At 34.0% G+C, this 18,220-nt stretch overlaps 1 protein-coding gene across 1 annotated transcript in view; it reads left to right on the forward strand.

The window, feature by feature from the left end:
- The first annotated feature begins 9,226 nt into the window (after positions 1 to 9,226).
- Positions 9,227 to 18,220, forward strand: part of LOC143248611 (uncharacterized) — a 73,459-nt gene continuing 64,465 nt past the window's right edge. The window contains exons 1-2 of the mRNA XM_076497114.1: positions 9,227 to 9,447; positions 14,163 to 15,673. Of these exons, the coding sequence (XP_076353229.1) occupies positions 9,408 to 9,447; positions 14,163 to 15,673 (1,551 nt within the window). The 5' untranslated portion in view covers positions 9,227 to 9,407. The remainder of the gene's footprint in view (positions 9,448 to 14,162; positions 15,674 to 18,220) is intronic.

Consider the following 18,220-nt stretch of genomic DNA (forward strand, 5'->3'; position numbering starts at 1 on the left):
AATATAATAAACTTTATTTAACGGAGTCAAAATAAAGGTGGCTGCTAGTGCTGGATTCTCTTCAATTCAAACAATTTTCATCTTAATTCGGGTGATAGGGTAACCTAACTAAAACCTCTAGTTTAATTCAAAGCTTTAAAACACCGTTGAACTAGATAAAATGTATCGTTTCTTTTGTTCTGGATAGGAAAATTCGTTCTCAGAAATATCTGTAATTGTATCACGTTTTATCACCCGTAAAGAAGAGTACTAGTAAGTTGTCGTTTTCCTTTCTTGCCAAGTCTAAAGTTGTTGGAACAGCCCTCAGGATCCTAACCATCTCTATGGTTACAGGCCTTACTTCTGGATTTTATCATGTTTTTTATTAAGTCACTCATGAAAGAAGTCATTGAATAAAATGCAATTTTTATTTTTACTGTAGTGTTCTAACAGGTGTATTAGAGCAGGAGCGTAAATAATTTCAACTGACACAAATGTTTTTGTTACATGCTCTGTTTATGTGAAAACGAATATACAGCAAATTTAACGTCGTTGTACTTTTTGCCAGTTGCTAGTGTTAGAAACGTGTAGGAAAGGAGTTTGCTTGTTAAATTTATGTTTCTAGAAATTTATTACTGATATCTTGATAAATGTAACGTTTAAGGTTGGGAAAAGCTACAGAAAAAAAAATCGTAGTTGGGTTGCATTACATAAGTATGGAAATAAGAGAGAAAGAGAATTATATTCACTATTAAATAATTTTTTTTTCCTTCCCAGCATATGGTCTCTAGTTGGAGTTTATACTGAAGTTATATCTATTATAACAAACTTCGGGGTGACTCGCATGGTGTAAATTATTAAGAGGAAATCTATCATTCATTAATTTGTTTGTCTTCAGTTCGTTTTCATGTGCAAATTTAATGCCACTTGAGATCGATTCCAATTTAGAAACATTTCATAATCGAATAAATGGAATGAATGAAAGAGCCTGTAAAGGAATATCTTGTTCGATACTTTGCAGTCTAAACTAGACAGATGTTAGCTTTAATTTTTATGTCAGTTTTATTTCCTGTTTACATAAGACGTACAGCAGTTTGAAATTGTTGTTGTTTCGAAGTAAGCGCAAAGCTACACCATGGGCTTTCAGTGCTCTGCCCACCACGGGTATCGAAACCCGGCTTTTAGCGTTGTAAATCCACAGTTTGAAATAAAAAATACTTTTTGTAGAAGATAAGCTGAATGTACAGTGATAATTAATAATAAATTTTATATTTCCTAAAAATTATTATTTCACATTTGAATAATAAAAAATTGACAAAGAACATAATTAATAACAGTAAAAAATCAACTGAACAATTTCAGGTACGACCATGAAATGTTTACATGAATTCAGTTTTTCTTTCTCTCACACAATAAAAGTCGGTAATATAGTTAGGACTATAAATATATTAAACGCATAGTTATGTGATAAAATAAATACGCATTTGTCGTAACAAAGCAATATTACCGAAGGTAAGAGAAATTTGAAGCTTTACTAGCTTCTTTCAGTACAAACACAGTATTCTGTGTCAATTTATTACTTATAAGAACGGTAGTACACATTTACCAACGAAATGTGAACTAATTAGAATTTTTATTATATTTTTTTTTTTTTTGTCAAACTGTTTTGCACATAAAGTACTAGTTGCTACCATAAAAAGGGTTTCACAAGATTGTAGAAAGCAAATTTAAATAATCTTTTTTTGAAAGTACAAACTGCAAAGTATAAGATAATAAATATTTATTTATATTTTACAAGCACTTACATATTACGTTAGATGGCGTAAAAAGCGTTAGGTATTTTTTCGCAGAGAGAAAGCAACTATAACAAAAATTCAAACTATCACGTCATCTGCAAGTTTGAATATTTATTGTGAAGACAAGGGGGATGGTTATTTCTAAGAAAGTTTTATACTATTAGGATGACTGTTAACTTTTATTTTATAAGAAAACCTTGCATGGTGAAATTTGCACCGAATTTTTTAAGCCTCTGCGTTAGGGCCTAAAGCCTAGGTTTCAGTTACCATTGAATTTTGAGTTTTAACATGCTTTAAGGCTTAGAAGAAACAGGTGCTTACGACAAGCCTTCAACCAAGTTATTGTCGCTGTGTAGTAAGGCAGTTTTAAACAAATATGTTCTAGTATTTTCTCTGTGCAGTCTTTTAGTGAGTATATTTTTGTGAACAAAATACTGCTCTCCTCATAAATGGATAGCATTAGTTGATGTAATTGCGTTTGTGATCTCGATTCTTTACAACAATGATTCTCAAAGTGTGGTCCTCCAACTACTAGGGGTTCACAAGGGTCCTCCAGGTGGTTCGAGGATCGGTCAAAAATGCAAGTGACTTTAGAAGCAGCGCAATTCTTTCAATTAATACTGATGAAGTTTTTTTGTGTTTTTTTTTTTTTGGCAAGCAAATGTGAGTAAGATAGGACTGGTAGGCAATTCGCGGGGTCTTTTGTTCCCGCCAAAATGGTACACAGAAGAAAAAGTGAAAGATAAACTGTTTTACAATGATATTTAGACTGCTGAGACAAAGTAGAGAAACTATGCTAAATTATATTATACATTTTGTTAGCAGGTATTATGTAAGTAATACCAGAGTTATATGGTTACATATAATTTAGATAAAGCATAGTAAATTGTATGTTGTTTTCATGTTTGTTTATTTATTTAAACGTACATAATGAGGGTTGAAAAAAAAAAAAATGAACTTGCCTTACCCACGAAACACATAATGTAAAATTTCTGCTAAGTGACAAGAATAGTGTTTGAAAATGTGTAAATTTATACTTCTCACGAATTAATTATAGACGACATATCCTGAAGGTACTGTTTCCAATGTCTGTTTGTTCTCTCATCTATCCCTCATCTCTTTATCTGTCGCGTGCATCCCCACGGTGGCAAAGAGGTACGTCTGTAGGCTCATAACTCTAGAAACCGGATTTAAATACCCATGGTGGGCAGAACATACACAGCCCATTGTTGTATGTAGTTTACAACAAATTTATCTATCGCATGTGTGTGTACTAGTAGGATTAAAGTAACTTACCAAAAGGGTTACTTCTTTATATAAGAATAATCGTGTGGAATGCTTGTTTAACATGTTCTGTGGTTGTGCAACGACCTGATAATGGATGGTCAAGAGACTTCAGGAATTCCAAGATGATTCTTGCTTGACCACCCGTAACGGATTGGAATGTGTGTACACGACCAAGTAACGAATGGTCAACTAACACCCAATTTTCTAGCCATGACAAATATCGTCACGGTCTCTGGCTGTTTACAGTTTAGATGTTGTATACATTTTACAAGTAAATTAATGTGCATTCTGCTAACATCACAGCGAACAACGGAAAAACGTTTGTTGTGGTTTCCGTCATGCATGTTGATTTCACGTTTTCTTTCTGGGGAATTTTTTTAACTCCATCTCGTTCCGATGTGATGTTGAAATTATCTGACAGTTTGTTTTCTTTTACAGAATGTCCATGGTTTACAGAGTTTCACAGTCAATCAGTTTGGTAACAGTAGAAAATTACTAGACTGAATAGTGTACACATTCTTTTATGAACTCCTTCCAGTAATTCCAATGCAGTCACGTATTATATATGTTGGTTATTTTTCTTTACAAAATATCCACAAGTTATGGGCTCAGAATCAATCGACGTGGAGGTTTTGTCTGGTTTGTTTTGAATTTCGCGTAAAGCTGCACGAGGGCTATCTGCGCTAGCCGTCCCTAATTTAGCAGTATAAGACTAGAGGGAAGGCAACTAGTCATCACCACCCACCGCCAACTCTTGGGCTACTCTTTTACCAACGAATAGTGGGATTGACCGTCACTTTATAACGCCCCCCACAGCTGAAAGGGCGAGCATGTTTGGTGCGACGGGGATTCGAACTCGCAATTCTCAGATTACGAGTCGAACGCCTTAACCTACCTGGTCGTGCCGGGCCGATATGGAGTTAGAAATAAATTATTGGACAAATGTATGTACCTATTATTTTTCAAAGGTGTTTATAAACTACTAATCGTATTATTAATTACAACGTTTTACAGTTGTGTTTACCCTATTATTTGTCTGCTATGTTATTTTGGCCCGGCATAGTCAGGTGGTTAAAGCACTCGACTCGTAATTTGAGGGTCGCGGGTTCAAATCCCCGTCCACCAAACATGCTCGCCTTTTAAGCCGTGGGGGCGTTATAATATGACGGTCAATCCCACTATTCGTTGGTAAAATAGTAGTAGCCCAAAAGTTGGCGGTGGGTGGTGATGACTAGTTGCTTTCCCTCTGGTCTTACACTGCTAAATTAGGGACGGCTATCGCAGATAGCCCTCGACTAAATTTGCTCGAAATTCAAAACAAACTGTTATTTATCTTTCTATACAGAATAGCCATGGATTATTGACCAATTAGGAGATGGGTTTTAAGTAATGGACAAAGTTGTATTTATATGGTGTTGGTGAACTGGATTGCAGTGGCTTTTGTTTTTCGCCTCTAGTTTAATTATCTCTTAATATTGTGTGTTTGTTCTTCATAACGACATAACATTGAATCTAACTAAGGTGTGATGTGCCGTATATGGTATTTCTTTAGAACATTACAAAATGGCGACAACGGAGGACGGTCAATTATCATGCACGTGTTACATGTGTTGTGTAACACGGGCTGTCAAATGACGTCATATTTTCGTATAAACTTTCTCTGGTGGTTTACAGGCACAACGAAAGCTCGCCAGAAGATGTAGACAGAATGTCTTTGTGTTAATGTAAGACTTATTCTAACGCAAAGAAAACAAACACTGTAAACTTCAACACAGAAGTGATAAAAGTAAGACACGTTGAAAATTACTGACAACATTAAGCCTAAATTATACGTCATTTGTTTACCATATACTTAGTGTTAATAATAGTAAAAGTTTCGTGTCTTATTGCTCTACGTAGTTCGGTGTCTTGACCAGTAAAGGGTTCTTGTACGAAACATACAACTGTGTCGTTTTTTACTTCTACGTAGGAGTGTTAGGCCGTTGAAACCGTAAAATGAGACGATAAAGAAATATTAAATATCTACTGACGGAGCAAAATCAGAAAATGTGAAACACGTAGCGGTAAGTTTGAACACTGGGTTTTGATTCCCTGGTTGGTTCATAATAGATATTCTATTGTGTAGCTAACAATAAACAAACCAAAGCGAAACAGGTCCGTGGTGGGCTCAGAATAGATACTCTATTGTGTAGCTAACACTAAACAAACCAAAGCGAAACAGGAAACTATACTCAAATATATTGGGTTGAGGAATAATTCGTGAGCGTTTTTTCAAGTTAAACAAATATATTCATAAATGAAACGCTTTCGCAAAATATTTCATGTCATTTGGTAGATAATTTTTTGCTCTAATAGATGGTGTGTTTGATTTTCATATGTCTTTAATATTTGCTTTCATTTTCAGCTCATTAAATGGACTGTCAAGTGGACAAAATCGAGCATTTTCGACACCATCTGCTTTTCGCATTTAATTTCTTGCAATTTCGTTTACAACAATGCATACTATATACCTAGGTATTACATGAAATAAAGTATCATAATAAATGTTTTGGGTGTAATGTGTTCATGCATTGAAGTATTGTATAGTCTTGCATGTAATGCTTGAATGAAATTATTTAAAAACGCTCACGAATTATCCCTCAACCTAATATTTGAAAGCCAATAAAATATACACGAGTATTCATGTATTTCTGAGCTAGGAAGTGATACAGGACAGGAACTATTTCAACAGCTGAATAACTGTATTAATAAATGTTTATCTTAACATAAAGTTTCTTTTTATCGACAAGTTGAGAATTATACAGGTTGGAAGTGTTAAAAATTGGCCAATTAAGTTAGTATGACTTGAGTAGCTCAGTGGAGTTGATATGTCTTTTGTTATCTTGGTGTATCTGATATACAGTTAAACTCTCGTGTCATCTTTTGTCAAACACTGTTCAAGTTTGGTTCTCTTTGTCAATAACTTTATTTTATATAATTACACCGGCACACGTTGTCCGTGTTGAAAACGTTTTGGAAGGACCATTTCAACTGGTTCACTTCTGACTTTAATTAAATATAACGTTGTGGAAAAAACGCCTTTCAATCCAATGAAATTTCGTCATCTCCCTCTAGTTATATTGTGTTTAACTGTATTGTTATGCACGTCCACATTGGCCTCTCTATCTAGTTATGTTGTGTTTAACCGTATTGTTATGCACTTCCACATTGGCCTCTCTATCTAGTTATATTGTGTTTAACCGTATTCTTATGCTCGCCCACATTGGCCTCTCTGTCTAGTTATATTGTGTTTAACCGTATTGTTATGCACGTCCACATTGGCCTCTCTATCTAGTTATGTTGTGTTTAACCGTATTGTTATGCACGTCCACATTGGCCTCTCTATCTAGTTATGTTGTGTTTAACCGTATTGTTATGCACGTCCACATTGGCCTCTCTATCTAGTTATATTGTGTTTAACCGTATTGTTATACACGTCCACATTGGCCTCTCTATCTAGTTATGTTGTGTTTAACCGTATTGTTATGCACGTCCACATTGGCCTCTCTATCTAGTTATGTTGTGTTTAACCGTATTGTTATGCACGCCCACATTGGCCTCTCTATCTAGTTATATTGTGTTTAACCGTATTTTTATGCACTTCCACGTTGGCCTCTTTATCTAGTTATATTGTGTTTAACCGTATTGTTATGCACGCCCACATTGGCCTTTCTATCTAGTTATATAGTGTTTAACCGTATTGTTATGCACGTCCACATTGGCCTTTCTATCTAGTTATATTGTGTTTAACCGTATTGTTATGCACGTCCACGTTGGAAGAAAAACAAATCAAAATTCTCGTTTTTGTCGAGTTCATTTCGACACTGTGCGTTATTGTATGCAATATTACCAAATCATTAACTTGTATGAAACAGTACCATACCATGCATCAGTGAAGTGATTTAGTTCAGTAGGAAATTAGATTGCTTAAGAGAACACAATTTTATGGAAATTATATATGCATTTCGAGGTCCTAGTTAAAATTAGGAAAGTGCTCGTGTGTACGAAGTTAATGATATTTTTAGCTTTTGTCCTACTGGCACGCGCTCACAGTTTTTCGAAACTTTTGTAAAGCGACATCCTTGCTGCATGCCAAGAAGAACGACATTTTGTCACGTCATTAAGATAGTTTCCATAATATAACCGGACGAGACAAGATACTGGCAAGTTTCCACGTGTTTTTAGCTGCCTGGCTAAATTGGTTTTATTGTGAGGGTAAAGCTATGAATTACAGCTTTCTTTGTCAAGGTATATGCAAAAATACATGAAGCAGTTTGTAAATATAAACAATACTTTTTTGTGTTAAGGAGACTGATTTAAATGAGAGGTGACTCAGTACCTTCCTAGTTACGGATTGAAGAAATAATATTGTTACGAAACGCAGGGTTCTTTGGCCTCATCAATAAAACACACACCACTGTTACTATTGTCAAAGAAATACGTTTTTTCTCTTGTTTTTGTTTTAATATTATCTAGTTAAGCCTGCAGATTTCTGTACATATGTTAGGAAGTCCTTTATCTTATACATTTTGGTTAGAAATATTCTAAATTTATACAGAAATAGATATTTTTAGTTTGTTTGCCTTTTTTTGCAAGACAAGTTTTCAGCTTTTGAACACGATATTACGCTAAATTGCTTGTTTGCTTGTATTTAAGAACAAAGCTACACAATGGACTCTCTGTGCTCTGTCCGCAACGGGTATCGAAACCCGGATTCTAGCTTTGCAAGTCCTCAGACATACTGCTGTGCCACTAAAGGGGTGAAGTGACACGTTGAATTCAGCAGTTTCAAATAACCGCTTTCACCGGTGTGTCTGAATATTTCACAGCAGAAAGTAGTTCAGCACGCACATGTGAACGTGCTCCTAACGGAGAAGTTCGAAAGAAAAGTGATATTTATTTCTCTTGACCTTTTGTTATTTGAAAACTATGACCACTGTAATTATTGCCTTTGTTTGTTTTAATATAACACAGCAATGAAGTACACCACTATTTAAAATTGATTTTCACGTACTTTAATTCTCATATTCAGAGACGTGCATATGAAGAAATGTTGAAGGTAATAGGCCCATGGGAAGAATGTGCTTCTGCGATACAAAGACAAGATCCACTTCAATAAATATCGATAGGTTTAAGTTTTCAACTTGTATTAAGTTTTCCGTCCGAAATAATAACTTACTATAAACGGTTAAAAATTCTGGAATGAATATTATAGTTGAAAATGAAGAATCGACGAGAAAAGACAAAGAAATTGCGATAGAAAAATGCTTTGCAAGTTGGTCATTACCCAGACTTATTTCGTTTGTGTTTTTTGGTGACTTGTATCATATTTTGGTCCTTGTTGAATAAAACATAGGCCCAAACTGCTACTTTAACTATATTGTGTAACTAATATGCTACTTCTTCATTAACAAATTAATAATCTTAAATTACTATATGAGTTTGGTCATAGTTTAATAAAGACATTTACGGAGAAATAGTTATTGTGTGGACTGATTAAAAACTAAGATCAGAAGCCAAGGGTTTTGTTGTTGTTGTTTGTGAGCTGAGCCACTAGGGAGCGAAGAGTTTTGTAATTGAGATTTACACTTTCTTATAATATTAGTTCCCAGTAAAGCATTGTAAAATTCGTAAAAAAAACGAAGACAAGAATTTTGGTTACAGTTATTTTTTGTTTCGTTAACACTTTCACCACATTTCATTAATGACTGGAGCACATTATGTTTTATGGAAGGAAGTTTAGAACGAATTTCACGTTTTATTTTTCTAATTTCGACTTGTTATATTGAAAATTTAGTCCAGAGACCAAATTCCAAGTCCTGGTGTCATTAGATTTTTTTTTTTAGAAGCTGCAAAAAAACAAAAGTTTGAAAACACATTTCGGAAGAGGGCTGAAAAGACCCAGTTATTCACCTGCGCAAGATACATCAACGTCAGAAAAGTTGGAATGATGTTAAAATATGTCAGTAAGTCACTGGAAGCAAAGAGTATGTTACTACTTATAGATTATGATAAAAAAATAGTGTTTTGTGAAGATCTACATTGGTGAACCAGAATCTTCAACCCATAAAAAGTTGAAGAGTCGGAAGAATATTTGTAAGTGACCTATTTTCTTGTGCTACTTCCGTGGATGGATAAAAGAGGTAGGGTGAAAAGATTTTCAGTCGTTCACACACTTCTGTTGTTCAAGAGAGTCAATTTTTTAAGTGATTGCTGTTGGTAGTATTTTTTTATTTAGAGTTTTGGTTTCGATACTAACTGTTTGCTAAAGAAACTCGAGCTTCACTGACTCGGACACCGAACAAGATGAAACTGGACTTTGAGAACAAAGACGACGTTTCAGAAGGTTGGATTTGTTTTGAAATATTTCCAAATGATATTGTTTTTTTTTTGTTTTTTTTCCCATTGAAGACAAATGTCGTTACCGAATTCACACGTGGTTGTGTATGGTCGTAGACCAGGAATAAAGATGGTCATACACAATAATGGTGGATTCAGCCCGTTTTCTCTTCTAAGTTATCACAGCCTTTCTGGCTGGTCGTGGGCAAGTAATAATATGACGGACTGTAATTCCGAGAGTCCATGATTACAGGAAGATCGTGTTTCATACTTTGAGGCCGCGAGTGCGTTATAAGAGTGATACTCAATTCCAACTGTTATTTGGATAGCCCAAAATTTGATGTTTGATGCTGTTGACTATCTCTTGCCTTGCCTTGCAGAATGGTACACGGTTATTTCAACATATAGGACTTATTTAGGTTTAGAAATGTAGCGCGCAAATTAGCTTGTTTCGAAAACTGGTTAAAAACGAAATTCATGTCTTAGTGTTAAGATTTATATCTACAACACCGAATGAAACAGTAGTAGGATGTTAAAAAAAAAAGATTTGTGCGAAGGAACGCTAACACTGAAATAAGGCGAACCAATGTTTATACAACGTCAAACATAGCGTTTTGTTCTAAAAAAAGGTACCCGCGTTCTCAACTTTCTTTCTAACTACTCTCGCCACCAGCGAAGAAACAAAATATATAAAAGTATTTTACATTAAACAATAATCGTATATTGTTTGTTTATCAATGTTTGCAGTGTATACAAGTGTGTTTAATAGGATATTTGTTCAATGGTTGTTATTATTATTATTTGTATAAATAAATTGACTAATTATGAAGGCTTGGGTTAGACTGAGAACGAAACAACTATTAAGGGCTTAACATTTCAACTGAAGTATTTCGCAATAACATGAATAACCAAGAATTTTTTGTTTTTGTAAAAACATGAATTATTTAGGATGCGCATACCAATTTTTCGACATAATTCTTTCTTTACCCTGAAGAAGATGGGACAGGACAATGTGCTAGAGTCGGGCTCAGCATGTCTAGGTGGTTAGAGCGCTCAATTAGAAATTTGAGGATCGCGGGTTCGAATCCACGTCACATCAAACTTGTTCGCCATTTCAGCCGTAGGGGCGTTATAAAGTGACGGAAGCGGTACAGTTTTATCGGTTTTTTTAAATCTGTTTCACGAATCTTTTATTATCTTGCATGTTTTTTACCCCTATGAATGATTTTCTTAACTTTCATTTTTGAACTATATTACGTTAACAGATGCCACTGTAAATTTAACATCATTACAATCCTGTTACTTGTATCACGTGTGTTAAAGACACAAAGTCCAGGAGAACAACCAATTAATCATACATTTGTGATGACGAAAAGCTCAGTTGAAGTAAAAAATATATTATCAGGACAGCTGTTGTGAGTATTAAAATAAGTTAAGAGGGTTTTGTTAACCTGAAGTTTACCTGAGAGGGTCGAAACGTTGTTCTGTATTTTATTTTAATTAAAGTTTTAATACCCGTACCAATCGTATTGAGAATACAGTTAATCGGATAGCTAAGAAAAAAAAAATCTAACTTAAGTTTGTTAAATATACATATAACGTGAGAATTTTGAATCCCTGTAGAAAAACAACAACAGCTATTTTCTGCCTGAGGTAAATAAGTTATCACAAAAGATTAACCGACTTATAATATTTATGTGATAACTAAAAAGATAAAATGATAAAGATAAAATAATAACAACTCATGTAACGTTTTATGGAAGTTCTGTGGTGCTTTCTCTCTGTACTGTTGTTATTATTATTTTTGAAGCTCGAAAGATTTGCGTTTTAAAACATATTTGCGAAATGTATTGTGGCACGTGCTCTGAGAAACTACAGATGGCGCTACACTATATCGGTTCATGATACTGGTAATGTTACAACCTCGACGATGTTATCAAACACGACAGAAATACCTATCGCGTTGAGAATTTCTTTGATTTAAGAATTGATTAAATTTTTAATCTTATTCTAATGACAGTAAATGCTCGTGTTTAGTGAAACTTCCGCAACCTCTTAGAATTGAAACATTTCAGTTTAGTCTTGACCCATTTAGCCTATTTTAGGTGAGATTTGTCGCCAAGCGCTAGCAGTAGTAATAGTAGAAACGATACTTGTAATTATTTACAAATATAAATAGAAAGGAATTTTGTACGTTATACATATTACATTTTTTTTTCATATGTGTTATATTGTCACGTGCTATGTAACATAATTTGCTATACTGGACTAATTTGTTTTATCAAACGTCTACAAAATATTTAACCACACACCCACAATCATTGCAGAGCGATCCATAGAGACCCCAGAAAATTATCAGATATATTAATAAAAATAGTGTAATTATTCCTTTCTTACGTTAATATTTTAATAAATTTATTATCAAGCATTTTTAGAAAGAAAATTATTAAAACAGTGAGTTTATATTTCCCAGTTCAACTCACCCAAGTTCTTAGAATTCTGTTGTAATTGTTAGGTGCGCCAACTAAAAAGATTACGCTTATTTAAATAATAATATATATTAAAAAGTTGGCTACTCTTTTACCAACGAATAGTGGATTTGACTGTAACATTATAACGACTGAAAGGGCTAGCATGTTGGTGTGGGTGGGATTTGAAACCGTGACCATGAGATTACGACTTAACCATCTGACCATGTTACGCCGATAACTATGTAGATGATGATACCTTGGCGAAGCGTAAAATTTAAAAAAAAAAAAAGTGTGATACTCAGTATAAAAATGCTTTAATCTCATACATTACAAGGACAAATATATAATTATTGCAGTTTTGAAAAAAGCAATTACATAAGATATTAATTACATGAAATATAGCCATCGTTGACCATAGTGACTTTGCGAGTACTTGATTATAAGTGTGTGTTGTCTGTGGTGATTGGTGCGGGGAAAACATTTCGACCTATCAGCGCGCGTTAAACACCTTGGTAATACATCGCTTATAGTTGCGATGCAAAGTATGCTATTAAATGCCAGATGGCGCTAAATCAGTGTTATTTATTATGTTAAGAGATAATTTATTTTTAGTTACACGTTTATCATGATGATTTTGGATAGTTTTATATTATACTACTGTTATACAAGTATGCACATATGCAGTAAACCAAATATACCGGCAAGGATACGCCACTGATATATATATACTAGATGTACTTACACAGAGTTTTCGAAAGTGTCGTGTTTTAAGAGTAAATAAAACTAAAATTAAGAATAGCAAATGTTGTTACTTCGTACTTTTGAATTTCATATGCTATTCTTTGTTGTAGCCTACAGCGTGCATAATTCTTCTTGCCTCGTGATTTACGGCATGCGCAAGGTTTACGCGTGTCACGACAGTAAAAATTACAACGTTAAGCGTCCTTTATATGACGCCAATTTTAGTGTCTACGAACTGGCCGACAGACAAAACACTAGTGTATGGAAGTGTGAGTGATTAAAACAGGTGACACCTCCAGGCCTTAGATCCCTTTCGGGAAAGTTATTGAAGGCTATGTAGAATATAGAAATTTGTTTTAGAGTCCTAGACTATATATAAGGGTAGTATTCCTTTGTTATTATTATAAAATATGGAAATTATTATTCTTCTATTTGTTTGAGATAGAGGATTGTTTGTGGGATTTTTCTTGTTGCCCATACAAACTGTTTGAGATGGTGACTGAATACAATGATATTTAAATTGTTGTTACAGTACATTTGTTTCAAAGAAAGATACGTAAATTATGGCTTTAAATGTTTTCGAAGTGTAAAAAAATGAATGTAGTACGTTTTTATATTCTATGTCAAACTGGTTTCAACAGTCTTTCATTTTTTCTAGCGTAGAATTTATTTTAGTCAACACATTTCTGTGTTTGATTATCATATTAATTTGACTTAAATAGGCAGTAAAATAATAATAACACTTCCATTCGAGTTTTAATCACACTTGAAATATCTTTTGGGGAAGGTTCAAAATATTTATTATGCAGATATATAAGGTTTTATGATAAATTTTGGGATTCGTAAACACCTCATAAGAATTACAATACTAAAACCGATTCTAAACTTGTGTTTCTTTTCTTTGAATATTTACTTAGAACACCATAATGTAATTTTTATACCAATAATATTTTTGGTGGATTTTATGTACCGCCTTAATGGTGTTTATGCTTGAATATGAATTGGTTATGGGAGTGTGTGTGTGTTTTTCTTGAAGCAAAACCACATCGGACTATCTGTTGAGCCCACCGAGGAGAATCGAACCCCTTATTTTAGTGTTGCAAATCCGTAAACTTACCGCTGTACCAGCAGGGGATGGTTATGAAAGTAAAAATGAATTTCATAGTTAGATTTTGTGGCACTGTTGTGTATTTATTTTACTATGAAATAAATTAGAATAAAAATAATATTTATTTAGTTGTATAAAATTAATAATAACCGATGATTTTGCCATTTGTAACAATAACTTTCTTTTATGCTAATTTCATGGTTTATTGTTTTATATAATATCTTGTTTCTCATTAATATTACAGTTAAATTGTGTGTAAAAGATTTTTTGGAGGCATTTTAATTTACTTAAATAAAAGATCAGAATATATGCATTATAAATTTTATCTTTTTAACCATAATATTGATTCAGTTTGTTATATGATATTTGAAAAGAAAAATGTATCTTTCTTTTTCTGACTAGAAACCATGCCAAGAGTGACAACATTAACAGGGACAGGGGACAACACTGTAAGTAAAAATGCTCCCTTATCCCCTGATGGCAGCAAGCTCCTAAACAGCCCAATAACCTTAGATTTTGACCCCTTGAGTTTTGAGTTGAAAGATGGCAATCCTGGTAATCTAACCACTAATAAGCATGGCTTTGAAGGTGATAGGTCAGAAATAGAAACTCTAAAAAATAAAAGTCAACATACATCAGCAAAAATCCACGATAACAGTGATTCAAACACAGAAAATACATCTATTGGAACACAGAATAAATCACAGTATATTTCAAAACACAAAAACAAATCTCGTTACAGAAGTATGGAACATAGTGATTCCTCAAGTGATGAGCAGCAGAGCCCGAGTTCTGGACCTGGATCAGAATCAGATGTGGATTCTCCAGATTCACATTCAGAAGCTGATAATAATTGTCATTTTAAAGATCAGTTATGTAACACTAATTCTGAAGCAGGAATGGCTATGGGTCAAAGAAATGGACAGATAGTTCAATCTCGGACATCAGATAATGAAGGTAATGAGTCCCAGACCACGGGTGATGAGATGACTTGTACAGAAACAGATGACTCCAAGATCACTTCATCTTTTACAAGTGATTACAACCTTAGCTACAGCTCTGAAGATATTCCCCACTTCAGGAGCATTGCTAGACACAGACAAAGACCCCGTGACATTAATAGTGAGGAGTACAAAGTGGGAAATGTATTCGAAAAGTCTGCTAATGAAGAACAAGAGCCATCATTAGATTTGGACATACATGCAGATTCAGTGTACGTAACAAGAGATTTGACGTTTGAATGTGCCGAGGACCCTGTTGAAGTAGGTGGTTTAGAACCAAAAAATCAGGAGATTGTGGAACATGAGTTTCCATCTTCTCTAGTTGTACAGAAACAGCATGGAGCAACAGCTAATGAGAGTGAGCAATTTTTAACAACCAAAGATGACCAGCTTGAGAAGGAAGAATGCATTGCAATAACAAATGACAGTGAGCATGAGGATGAAGAACGTGTTGTAACAACCAATGACAGTGAGCATGAGGATGAAGAACATGTTGTAACAACCAATGACAGTGAGCATGAGGATGAAGAACGTGTTGTAACAACCAATGACAGTGAGCATGAGGACAAAAAACATATTGTAACAACCAATGACAGTGAGCATGAGGATGAAGAACATGTTGTAACAACCAATGACAGTGAGCATGGTGATGAAGGGCATGATGTAACAACCAATGACAGTGAGCATGGCGACCATGTAGGGCATGATGTAACAACCAATGACAGTGAGCATGGCAATGAAGGGCATGATGTAACAACCAATGACAGTGAGCACGGCGATGAAGGGCATGATGTAACAACCAATGACAGTGAGCACGACCATGTAGGGCATGATGTAACAACCAATGACAGTGAGCATGACCATGTAGGGCATGATGCTGTGCATGAAAAGTCAGATACTTCTGACTCAGATGTAAGTGTGTATTAAAATCTAATCTGCTTATTGTGTGTTAAGAGTTCTAACAAATGTTGTCAGATATAGACTTGTTTTAATATATGAATAATTTGTCTTTTTACTTAGATGATCTCTAAGTTGAGAAATAAGTGAAATGGAGTAACTATGTAAGTGGCATGTGATCCGGTGTCAGATATTGTAGCAACATGTGGGCCACCAATTGGAGTAAATTTACAAATTGCATAACAATTGTAGAACTGTTTAAGATGAACTAGGTAGGAGGCGTAATTGAACGAAATTTTTCGAGTTCAAGGCTTGAATAGTGAATAGTAAAAAAAAACCTCTTAGCATTGCTTTTGTTTTACCAAACATTTTAATCAAAAATTGTTGTGATAAGTGTAGAATGAGTGACAAAATTTCAAACTTGTTTAAAACATTAAAACAAGTCAAACAGAGCAACGTATAGGGAAGTGTATGATTGATCAAACCCCTTTAGCTTGTCTCATGAGGTATTAGTGTAAAAATAAAATAGTTGGTTGTCCTGATAATGGGATAGCCATAAATCGAACAGGGTGTTTCAGTTCTATCCAGATTGATTAAGTTCGCTATCGTAACACACATACTTGCACGATTGCTGGTGATATAGTGATAAATCTATGGTTAGAGCTCTCACAACTGTTGGCAGATTATTTGAAAATGCAGGTTTCATCATGTTTGTTATTAAAAAGCACTTTCTGTTAAAAAAATCCTAAAGAAATCCTCACAGGTATGTAAGTAATTATAATTAGTCACTATTTTGGGGTTGGATCTTTGGTCTACAGGTCTATCTTTCATATCTTAAAAGTGCAACCACACCTCCGAACTTTGCTAGGCACTTATTTGATTGTGAGGGCATTATAAGTATGATAATAAAAGCCCACTACTTGGTAAGATACGAGTAGCCCAAGAGTTGGTGATGGATGCTGTTAACTAGCTGCCTTCCCTCTAACCCTAGTGGCACGTCAGTGAATCCACAGGCTTAGGATGCTAACAGTTTGGTGTGAAGAGAAGAGATAGCTCATTACCTGGTTATCTTTTAAAAAGATAAAGCATTTATGAGAATTTGATACATTTATTTTTTATTATCAACAGTAAAGATTGCACAAAATGTTTTTATGTTGATGTGTGCTGAACTGATCCAAGGTATTTTACTAATAGTTTTGATGTGAGCGTTTTTGTTTTTTTTTTGTGTGCAATGCATCTAAATTACAATATAAACTCATTTTTGAGACTAATATTTTGATTTTATGTTAGATTTTTGAATAATTTTTAGAATGGTAGTCTGGTGTATTCCATTAATGTATATATTACCTTGAGTCCTGTGTAAACTTATATGCATTCTTTAACTTTCCCATATTTTTAAAAACAATTTCCAGTGTCTGTTTCCTGTTTGTTTTGTGTTTTTTAGAAATCTGTTTTTTTTTCATTTCTGCTGTTTTATTTTTTTTTGTTCATATCTAATCAGAAGTAATCTCAGCAGTGATTTACTTAAGTTGATACCAGTTAATTTTTCTCTATTGATTGTTAAAAGTTATACCTCTAAACATCTTATCTTCTGTTGATATTTGATATGTTCCATTTATTATTCATCTTCTCAAACTATTTCACGAGTATATTTTTGTCATTTTTCATTATTACGTTTTATTTTTTAATAACTTAAAATGGAATTTCTCAGCTTCACCTTTGAAATGATTTATGAACATTTTTGCTGCAGTAAACATTCTTTAAATAGTTATGCTGCCCTCTCACAAAGGGATATTTTTGAAATTTCTATTTCAAATCTCCTAAACAAATTTTGCATTTTATCTGTAATGTAGATTTGTTTTGCTATAAATGTCATATACACTTTCATAGTTAGTAATTAAAGCAACTTGCCAAGTATTTATTGTGATAGACGTACACATTACTTTGTAAATTAAAAGTTCTTCATTAGGTGAAAATATAGAATTAGTAAATATTATGGTGGGTGTTAGTGTCTGTTTATGGTAACATTATTCTTTTCACAAAAGAATATAGTCCTATTTAGTGTGATAGTTACCTATAATTTAACACGTTAGTTCCCAAGCCTAGTTTGCTAACACTTTCCAGGGTTCCACTAGTCATTTTACAGTTATTTTTGTAGGAAGAGTGTACATGTAGCCATTGTATCTCAGCCAGTAAGTGGCCCTTTAAAAAGAAAATAGAACATGACTCACCAGTGGGTCGTGTGAGTCTTACTGGAAGACTCATGACCCACTGGTGGTTCGTGTGAGAGCCAACGTGCTAAGGGTAACATAACTCTCAAATTCAGTTCTTATCATTTTCTTAAACTCACCTAAATTTCGTGTGTCCTCCACATCTGAAGACAAAGTCTGATGCCCTGTTAGAAAAATAAAACTTTGATTATGACTCCTACCCTGCCATAACACATATTTATGTCTCTTAGTCCAACCCTTCCTTCCAAGGTAAAGCATCAATATTGTTTCTTTGAATAGTTTTAATCAAATCCCATTTATCTCCTCTTTTCTCCAAGAGAAAATAATATCA

This window comes from Tachypleus tridentatus, chromosome 4 (genome assembly GCF_004210375.1).
Source record: "Tachypleus tridentatus isolate NWPU-2018 chromosome 4, ASM421037v1, whole genome shotgun sequence".
NCBI lineage: Eukaryota > Metazoa > Arthropoda > Merostomata > Xiphosura > Limulidae > Tachypleus > Tachypleus tridentatus.